This window comes from Panthera leo, chromosome B2 (assembly GCF_018350215.1).
Source record: "Panthera leo isolate Ple1 chromosome B2, P.leo_Ple1_pat1.1, whole genome shotgun sequence".
Lineage (NCBI taxonomy): Eukaryota > Metazoa > Chordata > Mammalia > Carnivora > Felidae > Panthera > Panthera leo.
In genome coordinates, this window is record NC_056683.1 from 90,260,820 (window position 1) to 90,280,857 (window position 20,038).

The window sequence follows — 20,038 nt, forward strand, 5'->3', positions numbered from 1 at the left end:
CATTATGTTTGGTATTCATAAAAAAAAAAAAAATGACCATGCATGCTAAAAAGCAGAAAAACACATTATGATAAAAAAAAATTGATCAACTAAAACAAATCAAGAAATAATACAAATGACAGACTCTTCAAGGAACTAGAGCAAAGGTCAGCAAATTAACAGCTTGTGTGTCAAATCTGGCCAGACATCTGTTGTTTGCTTGTTTTATTTTGGTTTGGTTTTTATAGACTATAAGAATGGTCATTACATTCTGAAAAGGTATTTTAATAAAAAAGAAAACAATAATGAGTATTGAACAGACACCTTGTATGGTCCAAAAGTCTAAAATAATTACTATCCTTACAGAAAGTTTGCTGACCCCTACAGAAATGATTGTGCAAGTGGAAGCACAGAAGATAAAACAACAACAACAACAACAACAACAACAAACTCATTAGAGATAAAACTGTACATGCTACATGAAAAATACACTGAATGCAATGAACAGTATTTTAGACACTGCAGAAAAAAAGACCGAATTTTAAGACAAGGCAATAGAAATCACCCAAAATGAAACCTGAAGATAGAAAAATTTCAAAAAATAAATAAATAAAACAAAGCAAAAGTTAATAGAACATCAGTAAGCTGTGTGACTGTTTCAGGAACCCTAATTTATCTGTGTAAGACTTCCTGAAAGGGAAGAAGGGGTAAAAAAATTAAAAAATAATGGTTAGAAATTTCCCACATGATGAAGACCAGAAACCCACAGATCCAAGATGCTTAACCAATGCTTCAACAAAACACTGGAAGAAAACCACATTGAGGCAGTGGTAGGCAGAATCCTAAACTGGCTCTCAAGATTTCCTCCTCAATCTCTGCCACCACTCCACAGCATAACTCCCTGCATAAATCCCAGAACTATGAATATGATGGACGTTATTTCCATGATTCCATTATGCTATATGAAACAGCTGACCTTTAGTAAGGAAGATTATCTGGGTGAATCTGACCTAATCACACAAATCTTTTAAAGTCAGAGTTTTTTCACTGCCACATGAAGTCAAGGATTTAGAGCACATGGGAAATTGATACTCCCTTGTTGGCTGTGAAGCTGGAGTGAGCCATATGCCAGAGAAGGTGAGTAGTCTTTAGGAGCTAAGAACAACACACAGAAAAGAATCAGGAACCTCAGTTCTACAACCCCTACAAAGTGGATATGGCCAACAATCTGAATGACCTTGTAAGGGAATCCTTCCCCTTCAGCCTGGCCAACACAATAGTTTCACCCTTATAAAACCAGGAACAGAGATCCCAGTCAAGCCTACCCAAATCAGACTTTCAGAACTCTGAGATAACAAATGGATGTTTTAAATCACTAATTTTTGGTAATTTCTTGTATGACAACAGAAAGCTAATATAAAGTCATATCATAATCAAAATGCCTAAAACCAATAAAAAAGAAATCTTAAAAATCAACCAGAAAAAAAAAAAAAGCACATGACATAGAGGATTAAGAATGAGAGCATACTTCTTATCAGAAACAACATAAGAAGACAATGCAGCTACATCTAGAAGGACCAAAAAAAAAAAAGAAATTGTCAACCTGGAATTCTAAATTTTACTTTAAATTAAATTAAATTAAATTAAATTAAACTTTATTTTATATATATATAGAGAGAGAGGGAGAGGGAGAAGGAGAGAGAGGGAGAAGGAGAGAGAGGGAGAAGGAGAGAGAGGGAGAAGGAGAGAGAGAGAGAGGGAGAGGGAGAGAGAGAGAGAGGGAGAGGGAGAGAGAGGGAGGGAGAGGGAGAGAGAGGGAGGGAGAGGGAGAGTGAGAGTGAGAGAGAGGGAGGAAGAGAGAGAGGGAGGGAGAGGGAGGAAGAGAGAGAGAGAGAGACAGACAGACAGAAATAGAGAGAGGGAATCTTAAGCAGGCTCCACACTCAGTATGTAGTTGAAGTGGGGCTCAGTCCTGCAACCCTGGAATCATGATCTGAGCCGAATCAAGAGTCAGACAGAAATTCAACTGACTGAGCCACCCAGGTGCCTCAAACTGGAATCTATATCAAATGACATATCTTTCAAGAACAAGACAAAATGAAGATTTTTATTCAGACATACAAAGCTGAAAGAATTCATCAACAAACTTGCACTCTAAGAAGTGAATACTAGATGGAAATCTGGATCTAGACAAAAGCATAAAAGGTACCTGATAGGTGCACAAGTATAAAAAAAACTTTTTTTATTATTAGAAATCTTAATATCTTAAAAAGACTGTTAAAGCAAAAAGAATAACAATGTATTGTGGGGTTTATAAAGGTGCATAAGTAGTCTACATTTACATGTCTGTTTGTTCATTTGTTTGTTTTAATGATAATACGTGCTCAAAAATCTAGCAAACAAATATATTAGCATCAGGATTCACATGGCTCCAGTCTCCAGGTGAAGGTAGGCATGTATCAAGGGAAATTAGAATTTGACAAAATGAGTAGAAATTTAATTTGTGCTACATCATTTCTTTCCCCATGAAATTTAATGAAATATTCTTTGCTAAGATCGCTATCAGTGTAAAAAAGATTGTAAACTCACTTTTCAACTTTCAACTTTATATTTTGTTATTATTTCTTGATACCACCTCTTAAAAAGGCAAGGAGTGATTCAAGGCCATGCTTCTGATGAAACTGATGATATGCTTGACAGTGTAATAACCAGCCTTGTGAGCTGTTTCAGGAAAGGCTTTGGGAGCATGTCCAGGTTTTAGCAACATTTCATCCTTTTCAAAGTGGTCTCATGAAAAAGATCCACACTCTAAAGTGTTTTTCTGGGTGATTATTTAGCTTTCTTGCCTTTATAATCTGATTGAACCAAACCATGTCAACAAACTCTGACTTTAAGATCCCCAGCTCGGGTTCAGAAAACAAAATAAAACCAAAAGAAAAGTAATATATTTTTCTTAAAGTTTATTTCTTTCAAGGGAGCAAAAGTGGGTGAGGGGCAGACAGAGAGAGGGGGAGAGAGAGAATCCCAAGCAGCCTCTGCACTTGTGCAAAGACCAATGTGGGGCTCGAACTCATGAACCTTGAGATCATGCCCTAACCGAAATTAAGAGGTGGACACTTAACCGACCGGGCCACCCAAATGCCCCAGCAATACTTTTTATATTTATTCTATTTGACTTTTTTCAAAATGTCTGACTTGAATAACCACAGATGTCAATAATTATAATGACTGGTTTCTTTAACTGCTATCAATTAATTAGAAACCACTCTCGATGTCTTAATAGAATGACTATGAGTTTAGTTCTTCCTGATCCTGTATGATAGCATCCAATAATACTCTACATATGTTTGGAATGAAAGAATAGCTGAATAGCATAAATGAACACAGAAGTAATTTATTTAATAAATATAATTTCCAAAGTAACAATAAGTCTTTTCATTTTATCCATACACTTATCTGCCAATGTTAGTTTTCATCACTCCACTTTTCATTTTAAGCTAATATTTTAGCTAAAATGTATTAAATACGCAACACTCTTCAACATGTTTTACATATATTAATTCTCACCATTAAACTATAAGGGAGGTTCTATTATCCCAATTCTACAAATGAAAACTGGATTTCAGAGAGGACAGTAACTCGCCCAAAGTCTCACAGCTAGAAAGAGGGGAGTCCAAGTCAAACTAGGTCAGCCTGGAATCAGAGGCTCTGCTCTTAACTAACATGGTGTATTGCCTCCTAAACTTAACATATACAAGCCTTTCCTTTTCTTCTATTCCTCAGCTTGGTAAATGGCACTATCACTCACCCTCCTCAACTTGGTAAATGGCACTATCACTCACCCATGAAGCCCCGGATATCATTCTAGACTCAAACAAAAACTTGGATGTCATTCTGGAGTCTTCTCTCTGCTTCATCTCCTCTCATTTAATCAGTCATCAGATCTTATATATACTGGTACCTAAATTATTCTCCATTATCCCATTTTTCATGTAGGATGCCACTTTCTTAACTCAGGTGCTCAGCATTTCTCTCTTCTGCAACAGTTCTACTTCAACCTTCAACTTTGTGTTGCACACAGGACACAATTATCTGATGTGACATTCAGTCAAGAAAGGATATAAAAGCATTTTATCTATAGTTCTGTAGGACTGTTAGGAATGGCATGCAATTATGATGTCAGTAAAAAGAGAAAGATACCATCTCCAAGAGTACTATTCCTGATATATATAGATTCTACCTTATATAAAAAAGATCCAAGCCAACAAAGGCATCCACTAAGCTAACATTCTGCTAACACCTATATTTTTTCCTGAGGTCTAAATTACTACTCATGCTAATGACATCTGGTGGGATCATTATGTAAAGCTACATGACATCAAACGATTTACTTATGTACTTATAATGACATTTGCATTTGAATGTATTATCTAATTATTATTACTGCTTATAAAAGTGCAAATTAAAACCACAATGAGAAATCTCTACACTCTATCAGAATGGTTAAAGTATACATATAAATATAAATAAAACATAAAAATATAAATTAAAATGGCTAAAATAAAAATAGTGATAAGACCAAATGCTGGTGAATACGTGGAGAAACTGAATCATACTGGATTGCTGGTGGGAATATAAAATGTTCCCCAGAAAACAGTGTGGTAGTTTTTCTTAAAAAAACTATGCAGCTACAATAATGACCCAATAATTGCACTCTCAGGCATCTACTCCAAAGAAATGAAAACTTTTGTTCACACAAAAACCTGTATACCAATGTCTAGAGCAGCTTTATCCATCTTATGGATGGAATTAGGTTTCATCTTATAATTTAAGTACATAAATTAAAGCCTTAACTCCCAGTGTTACAGTGTTTGGAGACAGAGCCTTTAGGAAAGTAACAAAGTTAAATAAGGTCATCTGAGTGAAGTCCTAATCCAATAAAGCTGGTGTCCTTTAAGAGGAAGAGACACAATACAGAGAAGAGCCCACGTAAAGCCATGGGAGCACAGTGAGAAAGTGCCTGTCTGCAAGCCAGGAAGAGAGTCTTCATTGGAAACTAAATCTATCAGCACCTTTTTCTGGGATTTCTAACCTCCAAAACTGTGAAAAAATAAATGTTCATTGTTTAAGCTACCCCGGCTGTGGTTATGGCAGCCAAAGGAGATTTACACACTTTGTAATAGCCAAAAACTCTAAACATTGATATTCTTCAATGGAAGAAAAGTTAAACTCTCATGTGTGGTAGGCAGAATAATGATCCCCACTGATGTCCAGATCCTAATCCATGGAACCCATAAATATATTACATTACACAGCAAACAAACATTAAGGTTGTAGATGAAATTAACCCATTTAGGAAAACTCTTACTCTTATAACCTAAATTAAAATGAACAAAGTATTTATTTAGAAATGAATATGAAAGAAAAATAAGAAGCCTGATTCATTCATTATACAATGAATGTTAATTTTTTCACATTAAAAATGTTAATATTTAATATACAAAACAAAATATACTTCAATGATGATAATGCTTATAATGACTGGTAAGGTTTAAAAAGAATTATGTACAAAATTATGTCCTGCTGTATTTCAGAATCACCTACAGTGCTCCAAAAATCATCTTCAAAATACAGGTACCTGGACCCTTCTCAAGAGACTTTAATTTTATAGAAGCCAAGTCACTTGGATTTTGAAAAAGATCTACAGATAATTCTGATGCAGAAGATGAAACCCAGCAATATAAAATTACAATTTTAGTCTAATATATAAACTTACTGTAGAAGACAACTTAAAACTGTAACAAAAAGGAATCAGTTTAAAAGTAATAAAAGTATAAAATGGAATACCGTATGGTGATTATAAATGATGCTGCAGATATGTTTGCTGACATGGAAAGATGTATGTAGATAAATATACAAATAGACACAAACAGTATGTGTGATATAATGCCATTTTATAAAACAAAATAAAATGCACACATATGTGTAGAATGTAGTTAATTCTGGTTGGCTGTGGTTATTTTTTATGCTGTTCTTTTTGCTTGCCTCCATTATTTGATATTTCTGAATGACTACATATAAATTACACACTCATACACATATATAAATATATATAAAGGAACTTCATTTTGGTGACAGAAAAGGTTAGCTTTAAATAATATGTATACTTTAAATAATTGGTATAACTTAAACTAAATTAAGAATTCTTTTTTCAGTTTAGCACATGCTTATGTATATATTTGATTTCTCAGTGAGTTTAATACCCAGATGATAAGATCCCACAGTACACAGAAAATAAGCAACCTAGGATGCAGACAAGTGCCAAAAGTGCTGGATTATATACTTTAAGCCTCAATAACCAACATATTTGACTGAAATGGTTTGATAACCATTAATTGATATATATTTGATTGAAACTGTGTTCTTAACTCTAAGGTTGAAGAGATACTGATCAGAGGTTCTCACCCATTATCAACGCTGCCTACATGAAATACTCTACATGATCACACCCTCACTCTCTACATGAATACTCTTCAGGTATCTTACATCTTTGCCATTTTTCTTCAAATAAAGTGCGTATTTTAGGTATGCATGGATGCATTTGGTGCAGGTGAGTATTGAGGAGCTGATAAAAAAAAAAAAAAAAAACAAAACTATGGGGAGAACTGTCTCCTCTTATAAAAAGGGATAAGATGATATGCCCTCCTATACTCATGTTTGCTTTGATTGTAAACTTAGGAAGTTTGCTTCGGGGCACCTGAACGGCTCAGTCGGTTGAGCTTCCAACTATGGCTCAGGTCATGATCTCACAGTTTGTGGGTTCGAGCTCCGCATCAGACTCTGGGCTGATAGGTTGGAGCCTGGAGCCTGCTTCAGATTCTATCTCCCTCTCCCTGCCCCTTCCCCGCTCATGCATCCTCAAAAGTAAATAAACATTTAAAAAAAAGTAAAGAAAAAGAAGAAGTTAGCTTCAATATACTAATTCTTTTCCTATAGCCTCCTGTGCACTCTAAAACTTGATGAATTTGGACTTTCCCTATGATGCTGATCACCAAAAACTTCAATTTTACCTTCAATGTAATTTTCCCTTCAGTGTAAACTTCAATTACACTCCACAGATTTGCTAAGTAAATTATATGCAAAACTAAATTCTGACAAATATGTACCCTAATTAAGATGTTTTCAAATACATTTTAAAAGACTATCTGAACAATTTTCACTTCGATTTACATACAATCCAATAAATCTGATCCCAAGAACACCTGATTACAAAGTTAGTCATTAATCTGCATTACAATTTATCTAACAGTGCCCTATTACTAGAAATCATTCAAATAACTTTAAATACTAAGTCAGACTAGCACTCTCAATATATTGATGTTCTCTAAAACCACTAGGACACAACACTCGATATAATTTATATTTCTGCATGTTCCTTCTAAGGGCCATACAAGTTTACTACAGCACTGTTTTAACTACAATGAGTATACTGAGTTTCCAATATATCCTGGATTGGCACTACTTGATAAGTTTACTTAAGGGAATGATTACTTCTCTACATAGCTTTATAATGAAAAGTTCTCAAACCCTCACAAGTTAAGCAGAAGTAAAAATTATAAATAATTCCTTCCTAAAACTATGTTATTAAAACTAAAAATTCAGGAAAATAATAAATCACAAGTTGAACAATTTAAGCAAATCTAAAAGTAAATTAAGAAATATTTATTTTGAGATAAAGCAAATATGGCAAAATTTTGACAAATGGTAAATGAAGACAAAAGATATATGGATAATACTATTCATGCGACTTTTCCATATGTTTGAAATTACTCAAAATTTAAAAGCTGAGAAAAAAATAAATAGTTTAGAATTTGGTCCCCTCCCCAAATAGCATTCTATTATTTTATAGACTGACCATTTGATATATCAATACATGAATCCTTTAAAACAGTCTAAGTCCGCCTACATAGGTTAAACCAAATATTAGCTGAAATAGCCAAAATAAACATGAAATTACAGAAATATACACACAAAAATGTTTAATGTGTGAAGGAATGACTTTTTAAAGTTTAAACTCCCCTATTGTAAATTTTTAGTAACTAACTGCATATAGCTCTCTACTATATTAGCCAACTACTAACTTTTAAAAATAATTTTTTAAATAAAAATCTATTCAGAAAACATACCAAGCACCAAAAATAACAACTTTATAAAATGATCATCTCACCTCATCTAAGTCTTGGATATAAACTGGTTTTTCCTCAAAGCCAACTGGCATTGGTTCACTATAGGGAATCTTTACTTCTTCATACATCTTGTTATTCTCTCTTTGAATTCCTTCTGGTAAAATCATCTATAAACATCAGAAATTAAAATTAAATAATAATACAAACAATTGCTCTGGTAGAGATTATTTAATTAGAGAGAAAGAGAAAGAGAGAAAGAGAACACTAATGTCTTTAGACACAGCAGTGGTAAATAAATTTAGCTAGTTTAAAGAAAAACAAGGGTGCCTGGGTAGCTCAGTGGGTTAAGCGTCAGACTTTGGCCCAGGTCATGATCCTGCTGCGCTCTGTGCTAACAGTTCGGAGTCTGGAGCCTGGAGCCTGCTTCAGATTCTGCGTCTCCCTCTCTCTCTGCCCCTCCCCTGCTTGCACTCTGTCTCTCTGTCTCCCCCAAACATATTTTTTTTAAAGAAAAACAAGCTTAAGCAAAACAAAAACAAACCAAAAAACCACACACACACGAATTATTCATATACTGGATCTCTCATATAACACACAGACCATATTATGTTAATGAGTTTTAAGTATATATTGATTAGATGGTATCCTGAAGACAAATATACTTGTGTCACTAGGAAAACTGTGCCATATACATAGTGTAAAGAACATTAAAAAAGTGATGTAACCACTAAAACTCAAAAATACAAGTTCCATAAATAACAAAAGGGAAGAGAACAAATACATTTTGAGTACCTAATATGTGTCAAGAAGTTTCCATACACTGCATTATCTCATTTTCCCCAATATTTTGAAATTAAAGTTAGCATAGTATATCAACTAGTATAAGAGCCAGAAAAGACACAGGAAAAATCTATGTGTTATTTCCTCAGAATAGACCTATTATCCCAAAGTGGTCATATACCAGTGACATACCTTTGCACCAGCAATGAATGCTGATGTTCTCATGGCTTCAGCCTGGGAATCATAAACATGGGGATAACGTATTTTTTCAACGTCCATGTCTCTCTGCCTGCTCAGAATTGGAACACTTCTAGCATTCATAAGTGCCTGCTCTCTGTAAATATAAAAACAGTAGGATAAATACAAAATTTTTATCTAGCAAAAGGAAGCCAGTACAAAGTCACTATAATAACAATTTCAGGTAGCTTTCCATTATGAAGTGGAGGAAATTAAATTACACAAAGAAAGATATTAGTAATCCTCACATTTTCAGTGTAACTACATAGGAGTTAACACATTTTGTAGGTACTATTTTTAGATGACATCATTTGCTAAGTTTAACTTAGTGTTCTTTATTTATAATTTTGTTTGTCACAATCCAAAGATGTTTAACAAGGTATAAGTTCCTTTATAAAAATAATATTCAAAATTTAAAGAACAAATATCATAATGCTTTTGTTTCTTTTTCTTCCTTTCTACTTCTAAATAACACAAGGAAAAGTATTCTTATTAAGCTAGAAAAAAACCCAAAAGTCTCAAAATAAATCTGTGTAGGCTTTACAAATTTTAACCTAGTGGTTTGTGCACAGCATCCAAAATAGCTTACTTCTATAATCTAAAATTCTCACCTACATAGATGTAACCAAGAATATTTTAATTAAGAAGATCATTGCTTTCTTATCCCAGAAAATTAGGTTTTCATACAACAAAAGTCTGTTCTTATAAGAAAACCTTACTAGAAGTACGAGTTATCTAAATTGTTAAGACTAACCAAAAAATAATGCATAAAGGTAACAATTACAACAGAAGCATCTTTCAGCTTCTGGTTTTTATTACCTTTGTATCCGCAATTCCTTAGGATCAAAGCACATAACTCCTTCTGCAATTTCTCCATCCTCTCCAGCCTTTTTTTCTCGTCTGGCAATTCTTTTTTCTTCACGACGATACTGTTTCATTAATTGCTTTTCTTGTTCAGACTGAATGGTAACTTGACAACCATAGTTAGGTTTAGCATTTTCTCCTAAAATTTTTTTGCAATTGTCTACAAAGCAAATTTAAGAAATACCATGTTCTATGAGTTTAAACTTTAGGAAAACCATTTTTCCCCTTCACCAAAATATAAAATAGCACAATGCTCTAATAATTCAGTTTTTTTTAAAACTGTCATATTCAATTGTATGTTTTATGGAGAGTTGTTTTTTTTTTTTTTAATGTGATATCTAAGCGATATTAGACAGTGGCTAAGAAAAGTCAGTAGATATTTTCTTCATACGCACTACATAGTTTAGTGTCATAAATTCTTACACATAACATCAGGAACTTAAAAATTCAGTTTTATAATTTTGAAATTATTTGTTTACATAATTTCAATAAATATAATAATTATCAATGCTAATTAGCACTTACTGTTAACATAATGAAATAAATATATTCTTTACATATTAGATATAACTTTTCCCTGTGTAACAGCCTTACTGTGTTAAATTGAATATATGTTTTTACTCACTTATACATGAAATACAATTTATTAACATTAGCTCAGGATATATTTAGAAGATGACCAGGCAAATAAAGACTGTGATCCACCTTTCCGTGGAAATACAGTTAAAAACAAAACAAAACAAGGGAAGATGGCTACAGCCACTAACAATCAGGTCAATGAAAGTTCAATGTTTCATCTACAAGGTCCAATTTAAACCTGTGGTTTGGTCAACTCAATATTCAGGAAATTTTTTTCTTCCAACAGGATTAACCTTCCATGTTTAATTAAATCTTTTGAAGTAGTAGTATCCTGGCTCACTGTGGCCCTAAAGGAAATCACAGGAATGTTGCTGAAAGCAATCCAAATCAATACACATTTACTGTATTGGGGACCTACTAGTTCCAGGCACTGCTGCTAGGCTAGGAAGCAATAAAGAACTAAACTTGGTCCATACTCTGAAGGAGCACAGTACAAAGTTATTTTATTAAACTCCAAGATCCCACACCGAACAAGGAAGGAATTAAAAAAGCATCAAGATAGCGAAATAGCCTTCTAATTCATTTAAGTCAAATCTTCACAATTCTCAGTCATTTGTCACTACCTCAATACATAATTTTGAATAAATCATTTTAACTCTCAATCACATGAAGTAATCCCTCTGTATAATGGTTTTAGAAATCTCAAGAAGGAAACTGAGAAATAAAAAACTATGAAATGAGATATGATCTCCTTTATATTAGTACAGTTCTGAAAAAATGTTTTTTTCTAGGTCATATATATTTTACTTTTTGGTAAAGTCTTATACATCTATTATAATGATTAAGTTTGTAGCCAATTAACTTTCAATGGTAGAGAACAGACAGGTTTGACAAAGGGAGGTGGGTGGAGATGGGCTAGATGAGTGATGGGTACAAAGGAGGGAACTTGTGATAAGCACTGGGTGCTGTATTAAGTAGAATGTGAATAATACCATGTGAATAACACTATGTATTTATTATATAAATGAATGTTAAGGATTCTGTGTGTGAAACTAAATACCCTGGATGACACTCTAAGTGCTATGCTAATGTAATTAACATTTTAAACAAATGTAATAAGAAAACAGGTCTGCTTCATTAATAGCTTTTTTAAGCCTCAAAGAAAATATACTGGAATCCTGTAACACTGAACATAATAGGTAATTTTCAAAGTAAGTCATACAGCAGCAAAAGTTTAAATGTATAGTCTTCCTTGGTAGGTTCAGTTAACTTTAGAGCCTGAAAAGTAGAAATGAAATGAATAAGTTTACCGTAATTCTATAAAATTTTACTGAAGAAGAATGTGGAAGCTTGTATCCTTTTAGAATGTAATCGTGACCAAAAAGATCTTGTGTAACTACTCAAAACACTGTCCTCAATAGCATAAGCTAACTTAATTTTTATTTTATGACACACCCTGGAGTAAACATTCTTCACATCAGCCCTAAAAATAGAATTTAATTTACAACTATCCTTACCTTAGCAGTCAATCCACTTTACCCACCCACTTCTCACCTACATTTCCTGGTTATAATAAAAACAGAAGAGATAAAATGGGTGATGCGCATCTGGATTAAAAAGTTTTAAAAAAATCATTATGAAAACTAGAAAATGATAAATAGTAAGAAGCAACTTCTAAGACCACGATTTTGGAGGAATAAAGAAAAGGATGGGATGTGATGGTCATATTAAAGTAGCTTAATAAAGAATGCAAATATAATTTGGTAGTTTTTAAAGAATTTTGAAGGATCCTCAACACAAAATTAGATCAGAAGATACAAATGGATGAGAACACTGATAAAGTAATAAGAGTCTGAAGAATCTTTTCTTCAAGAATATTTCCTTTCCATACCACCTCCCTCCCCGCAAATAAAGGAAAATATCTGTTTAAGGCATGTACACGAGAAACTCTACTGAAAAAAAAATCTGAAACATGCTGCTTGTCAGCTTCTTTACACTAGTCCTTAGACAAAGTTAAAGCCTACTAATACCCCACTTTTCTATAGTAAAATTACTACTCTTAGATAGTGGCAATAATAATGATCTAGCTTAGAATAAAAGAGTAAAAGCAGTATGAGAAAAGTAGATAACATTTCTGGGCAGAATGATGGTTCAAATATTTTTTTTTAATAATTCAAATCTAATATTTGTTTTTGGGTTCAAAACTATGTTGCTTCTAAAAAGTTATCCAAAGAGAATAAAATTTGTGTATAAATGTTATACAAAAATGAACATAATTAAACTGCAAGACAACACTAACTCATCACCTATAGTTCCAAAAAAAAAAAAAACCACCACAGGTGAAGCTGGAATCATTTTGAACTTTCTGTTAAGTAAATTAGCACTATTAACAGGTGAGATCAATATGTATCCCTATATCAACACTTAGGAGGCTGACAAAATAAACAATAAATTGTCAGAATTTACACTGCAAGACTAGATATTTATATTCATTCCTTTCTTTCTGGCGGACACCCATTTTAAATGCTCTTAAACTCTGGTGGTTTCCAACAATGTGTGATAAATATCTTTAGCAGGTGGGAGAGCCTTCTTAGAGCAAGGCAGTTTGTAAGTGATAAAGTTAAAGAACAACGAAACCTGCATAAAGACAAAGTGGCTAAACTCAATTCTTCTAAGTTTCTAAAAATCTCAAGACAACTCCAGGAAACTACCAGTAATCAAAGTATAGGATAAGAAAGTCCCAAGAAATTTTGGATTTAAATCAAGGTTCTTTTCATAACTTCATTTTAGTGCCATACTCATATATGTGAGGAAAAGATAACATAACTTACATTAAAAAATGATAAATGCCAATTCATTTGAAGAAGGGAGGGATGTCTAATTTTTTATGCCCAGGCACTTTTTAAAAATTCCAAACTATATATAAGGCTGGCAAAGAACATTTGGGTAAAAGTACGAAATTCAGGTTTCCTGCTTATGACTTAAAATCTGAGTTCAGCATCAGTTGTATCATAGTAAGCAAAGCATTTTTTAAAATTATTTTGGCTTCCTCAACTACTCTAATTCTTCTGGGGCTTTTAAATACATGTGATACATGACAATATAAATATTCAATTTGCTGAGCATGATAACTGTATTGCAGTTTAGTAGGAGACTGCTATTGTTCTTAAATGTACGATGAAGATTTTACAGGTGAAATATTATGATGTCTGCAACTTCCAGGCCACTGTTCATCGAAAATGTTAAATGTAGGTGTTTGTTTATGTATATGTGAGTGAGTGCATGTGTAAAGAGGATAATAAGAGAAAGAAAGCAAAATGTTAACTGTCGAATCTACACAAAGGTATGCAAGTGTCCACTGTACTATCCTTGTACTATCTAGGTTTGAAAGTTTTCAAAATAAAAAAGTTGGGAAGAAATTATAACACTACTTGGCCCACAGTTAATATCAAATGCAGTTGCTTAAAAAAAAAAAAAAATGTATCTATTCAAACCTTCAGCAAAAAATAAAAAATTAAAAAAATAAAAAAAACTGCCATACCTAAACAGAATAGAATCTCTACCATAACAGCCTATTTAGGGCATTGTGGTATTTGTTTCATAATCTGCCATATCTAAAATCTACTTTAAAAAGTGGTATCGCTAAATTATATAATAGACCAAAAGATATTAATGTATAATTATATTAAAAAGATTTGCTAACCAATGAATCTTCCTTTAAATTGGAATTACCACTGAACACTTTCTTACCTTGAAGAGCCTGCAACTTATGATCATTTGAAGAATTAAGAAATCTATCCACAATTGTAATTCTGTTCTGGAGGAGTTTCTCAATAAGTTCAAGTCCATCAGGTCCCAGCAGTTCAAATAGCTTAAAAGAAGAATCAAAACAACTGTTACCTCAAATCACCTTTTTCAAGTTATTAATACCTTATTCAACAGAGGTATGAAGCCAAACTGCTAGAGCAAGAAGTACCCAAACAATACCTTGGAAAAAAATAGGAACTTAGGAAAGAAAAGCAACTCTTCATATTGTTACATATCTTTCAGGTTTACAAAGTTAATATGCAATTACTAAAGCACATGATTCAATCTGTAAAAGTAATCATGATTATGATATATATGGTGTATAAATAATTATGACATATATATAACTAAATCACAGAATTATAAATCCTTACACTTGCCTTTCCTAGGTATAACCAAATGAAATTCCAAAATTAATTTGCTTTTTAATATTGTTCTGGTTTTGGCAAATAGAGTCCAGAGTATGAATTTTCTTCCAACTTACTACACATAACAGCTATCATTTTAGAGTTAAAGAACCATTAAAACGTTTTAATGATTCATGACACACCACATTTTTAATGCTTAATAACTGTTTTATTTTATTAAATTTATTTTATTAATGTTTAATTAATACTTTTTAAAATTTTATTTAATTTTGAGAGAGAGAGAGAGAGACAGAGCACGAGTTGGGGAGAGGCAGAGAGAGAGGGAGATACAGAATCTGAAGCAGGTTTCAGGCTCTGAGCTGTCAGCACAGAGCCCAACGCAGGGCTCAAACTCATGAACAGTGAGATCATGACCTGCGCCAAAGTTGGACGCTCAACCGACTGAGCCACCCAGGCACCCCTTAATTGATAATTTTTAATGCTTAATAAATCTGAAATCTAAAACACAGTTCCACAAAGTACTTTATGTAACTTTTTATAAAAAATTTCCATGTGTATCTCATGCAGAGCAGTTGCCAAAGATTAAGTTTATTCAAGTCAGAGAACCAGTTTTAGGATTAAGAAAGACTTTCAATCACATAATTATACAAAGTAACTGCTCCAGAAAGCCTTTCAATTTCTTCCAGTATGGTTCCAGGATGTTTTTTACTCCTGTCCAGAAATGTTATATCTAATTTTACATGTGAAGATTTTATATCAGCCAAATTCTAACTATTCTCAGAGATTCATTCCACACAAAATCATAATTAAAGTAGGAACTTATGTTAAGTATATGTGCAATGCTAACTATTTAATAAATATTTTCTTTTTGCTGTTCATTTAACTGACATTATCTACATATAAGGCCAAGGCCCTAGTCCTAGAACCTCTACTTTTGGCCTAAACATCATGGAGTATACCGGGGCCCAATCACTCTCACCCTGGCTCATAAGGCACTAATTCCACACCAGGAGAGGCAAGCCAAGAAGGACTTAGGCTACTGCCTACCCCTTCCATCAGCACTCAGCTCTTAGAGCAAGGGTGTCAGTCAGAGATAAACTGTCCCTTGTCCCCACTCCTAGCTCCAGAGTTTGCCTCAAAGATTTTGTCTGGGGGAAGAACTAGGCTATAAAACAGAAAGGTCCCAATCTCTTCCAAAGGTATGGGCCTCATGTGCAACTTGGCAGAAAGTCGAAGCCTTAGGGTCCTCTCAAAAACAGCACAGATTGTGGTTAACTATAAGTAGAAGAGTCACAAATTGAACAACCAGGTTACAAAAGAGAACTAAGGAAGGACAAGGGGGGGAAGAGCCGATTCCTTCAAAGTGGCCACAAGTTTATTAGTTTGTGGAGCAATTTATGCCCCACGACATTTCTGTGACCAGAGCAATTATCTGGTAATTAGTAAAGTTTAATAGCTGGCTAGGTCACGGAAAGAAAAGCAGAGCGTCCTGCCAAAACTACTTTCATCTAGGATGACTGTGGATATACCCGAAAGTGTGCCTCCTTGAGGAACAATATCAGAAGCTAAAACACCGTGGGGTAAGGCTTAGAGGAATTGTCTGCACTAAAATATCCAGCTAGTCACCAAGCCAATAAACAAGCAAATAACAATCATAAACCCTGGCAGTGGTAGATTAGATGAAATAAGCAAATTCCTAGAAAGACAAACTAGCAAATAGCAGACAATCTGAATAGATCTATAACAAGTGAAACACTGAATTAAAACAACCCACAAAGAAGTCTAAATGACTTCACTGGTGAGTCCATTCAAAAGACTTAATGCCAATTCTTCACAAATTCTTCCAAAAAACAGAACATCTCCCAGGTCTTACTCTAACTCCAAAACCAGACAAATATATTACAAGAAAACTACAGACCAATATCTCTTAGAAGTTGAGACACAAAAACCTCAATAAAATACTAGTAAACCACATCCAGCAATATAGAAAAGGAATTACACACCATGACAAAGTGATATTTACATCAGGAACATAAGACCAGTTCAACATAAGACAATCAATTGATGCATTACATTATATCAACACAATAAAAAACAAAAGTCACATGATCAGCTCAACAGATGCAGAAAAAGCATTTGAAAAATCCAATAGCCTTTCATGATAAAAACACTTAACAAAGTAGGAATATAGGTACTTTTACCACCCGATGAAGGGCATCTACGAAAAACCCATAGTGAACATCATACTTAATGGTGAAAACACTGGATACTTACCACTAAGAATAGAAACAAGACAACAAAGTTTGCACTTGTGACTTCTATTGAACACTGTGCTGGAGGTTCAAACCAGAGCAATTGGGCAAGAAAAAGAAATATAAGGTATTCAGATTAAAAGGAAAAAGTAAAACTTTCTATTCATAGATTGTCTATGTAGAAAATACTAAAGGATCCGCTAAAATACTATTCAAAGTAATAAACAAGTTTTCAAAAATCATAATAAAACCATTCAGTGAAGAAAGATGAGACTTTTCAATGAATGATGCTGAGACAACTGGCTAGTCATATGCAACAGAATGAAGTCAGACCCTTATACGATATACAAAAATTAACTCAAAGTGGATCAGTATTCTAAATGTAAGAGCTAAACATAAAATTCTTAGAGGAAAACAGAATAAGATCTTTATGGCCTCAGATTTGGTAAAGGATTCTTAAATATGACACCAAAAGCATGAGCAACAAAAGAAAACACAGATAATTTGGATTTTAGCAAAACAAAATTTGTCCCCTTCAAGGAAAAATGCAGAATGGGAGAAAATATTGGTAAACCATATATCTGGTAAGAAACCTGTACCCAGAGTATATAAAGAACTCTTACTACCAACAAAAATACAACCAATTAAAAACTGAGCAGAAGATCTGAATTTATCCTAGGAAAATACAAAAAGGACCAATAAGCAGATGAAAAGATACTCAAAATCATTATGCATCAGGGAAATGCAAACTAAAACCACAAGAACCATTAAAAAAAAAAAAACTGGAAAAGAACAAGTGTTGGCAAGGATGTGGAGAAAACTGGAAACCCATACATTGTGGGAATACAAAATTGTACAGCCACTATGGAAAACATTTTTCCGATTCCTAAGTTAAATATAGAATTACAACATGACCAATTGATTCCATTCCTAGGTATATACCCCCAAAGAACTGAAAACAAACAAAAGTTTTGTCGTAACAAAAACTTTTATACATACATGGCTATTCACATAGCCAAAAGGTAGAAACAACCCAAATGTCCACCGACCAAAGCATGGATATACAAAATGTGGTATATCCATACAACAGATATTACTAAGCCATAAAAAAGAACGAATTAGTGTACAACATGGATAAATCTTAAAAACATTTTGCTAAGTGAAAGAAGCCAATCACAAAAGACCACATACACATGATTCCATTTACATGAAATGTCCAGAAGAGAGAAATCTCTAGAGACAGAAAGTAGATTAGTGGTTCTTTAGAGCCTGAGAAGAAGGTGGGAGGGAGGAGGAGGAGAGAAGCTAAAGGCTTAGGATTTCTTTTTGAGATAAGGAAAATGCTCTAACATGACTGTGGTGATGGCTGAACATATCAATGAATATACTAAAAACCACTGATTTATATACTTTAAATGGATGAATTGCATGGTATGTGAATTATATATCAATGAAGATATTTCATTGAATTATAAACCAAAATGGCTTAAACTAAATACTAAAAGTAGTCAGAAAAAATTGCTTATGGTTGAAAGATAAAGACTGAATGCAATTTCCTTATTAAAATATTAAGTGAATGTTCTCAATTGCTGTTAGTTCAATTTAAGCCCCATGCTTAATGTTAAGAGTGATATTTTAAAACCAACAAATTCAAATTAAAAGATACTTCCATACTCCAAACAAACTATAGTAAGAAATGCTCTCTACATACAGCATGAAATGTCTTTTATAGTCTATCAACTCTCAAAGAATGTGTTATTTTTTTAATGTTTTACTTATTTATTATTTATTTATTTATTTATTTTTAGAGCGAGCACAAACCAGGGAGGGCCAGAGAGAGAGGGAGGCCGAGAATCCCAAGCAGCCTCCACGCTGTCAGCGAAGAGCCCCATGCAGGGCTTGAACTCATGACCTGTGAGACCATGACCTGAGCTGAAATCAAAAGTCGGACACTTAACCGACTGAGCCTCCCAGGCACTCCAAGAATGTTAATTCTTAAATTGAGACCATTTCTTCCATAAGAAGATAAATTATCATGGTAGAGTTATCCTTACACATATTCTAAGCTACTTCAAGTTTACTTAATCTGAAATACAATATTCACACATGATAAATTAGAGATTCACAACTTTTTAGTTCACCATAATTTTAGGAAAACATCGGTATATTTGGAAGACAACTTGTAATGTAACATCTCAGGGGGAGGATCACCACAGCACAGAGCCATTTTCTCTTCTTTTCTTTTCTTTCTTTTTCTCTTTCTTTCTTTCTCTCTCTCTTTCAAGCCCATTATTTCTTAAAAATAACATACCTAAGACCTAGCAAAAGAGCTGTTTTGCTCTGAAGAGTAGGACTTCCATGACTTCCAAGATGAAGAATCCCCAGTAGAATTCTGAGATCAGCTGTTACCAAATTTAAAGTAATCCCCAAATTATGCTTTCCCTAACATTTGCCATTTTCATCCACAGTGAGAGCAGGTGCAGTTCTCATTCAAGATTTGCACTACAAACTAATTTGGCACTGAGCATGACTATTTGTAAAGGTACAGCTGTCTGGATCACTGCTCTATGCACTGACACAAGTTCCAGAAGCTATCAAATTGCAAAACAAAGAGGGAGGGAAAAGTTAGCCATGAGTACAGAAACAGACATCAACTACAAAGTTTAGAAAGAAACGAAAGAAAAGTAAAAAAAAAGAAAAAAAGGAAAGAAAAGAAAGAAAGTTTCACTACCCTGGCTATAAATTAAAGATATGAAATTTAAAGGAGACCACAAGAGTAATAGAGGTTGTTAAAGCCCTGATAGAGGTTGTTAAAGCCATTATTGGGGTGCCTGGGTGGCTCAGTTGGTTACAAGTGTCCAACTCTTGATTTTGGCTCAGGTTGTGATCTCACAGTTCATGAGATGGAGCTCAGCATTGGGTTCTGTGCTGACAGCATAGAGCCTGCTTCAGATTCTCTCTCTCCCTCTCTCTCTGCCCCTCCCCT

The 20,038-nt window shown here is 33.7% G+C and overlaps 1 protein-coding gene across 1 annotated transcript in view; it reads right to left on the reverse strand.

Moving 5' to 3' along the window:
- The window catches only part of ASCC3 (activating signal cointegrator 1 complex subunit 3), a 356,847-nt gene that overhangs the window by 276,566 nt on the left and 60,243 nt on the right, over nucleotides 1-20,038 (reverse strand). The window contains exons 5-8 of the mRNA XM_042939446.1: nucleotides 14,376-14,496; nucleotides 10,002-10,206; nucleotides 9,138-9,279; nucleotides 8,207-8,332 (exon numbers count right to left, since the gene is read on the reverse strand). Coding sequence (XP_042795380.1) covers nucleotides 8,207-8,332; nucleotides 9,138-9,279; nucleotides 10,002-10,206; nucleotides 14,376-14,496 — 594 coding nt within the window. The remainder of the gene's footprint in view (nucleotides 1-8,206; nucleotides 8,333-9,137; nucleotides 9,280-10,001; nucleotides 10,207-14,375; nucleotides 14,497-20,038) is intronic.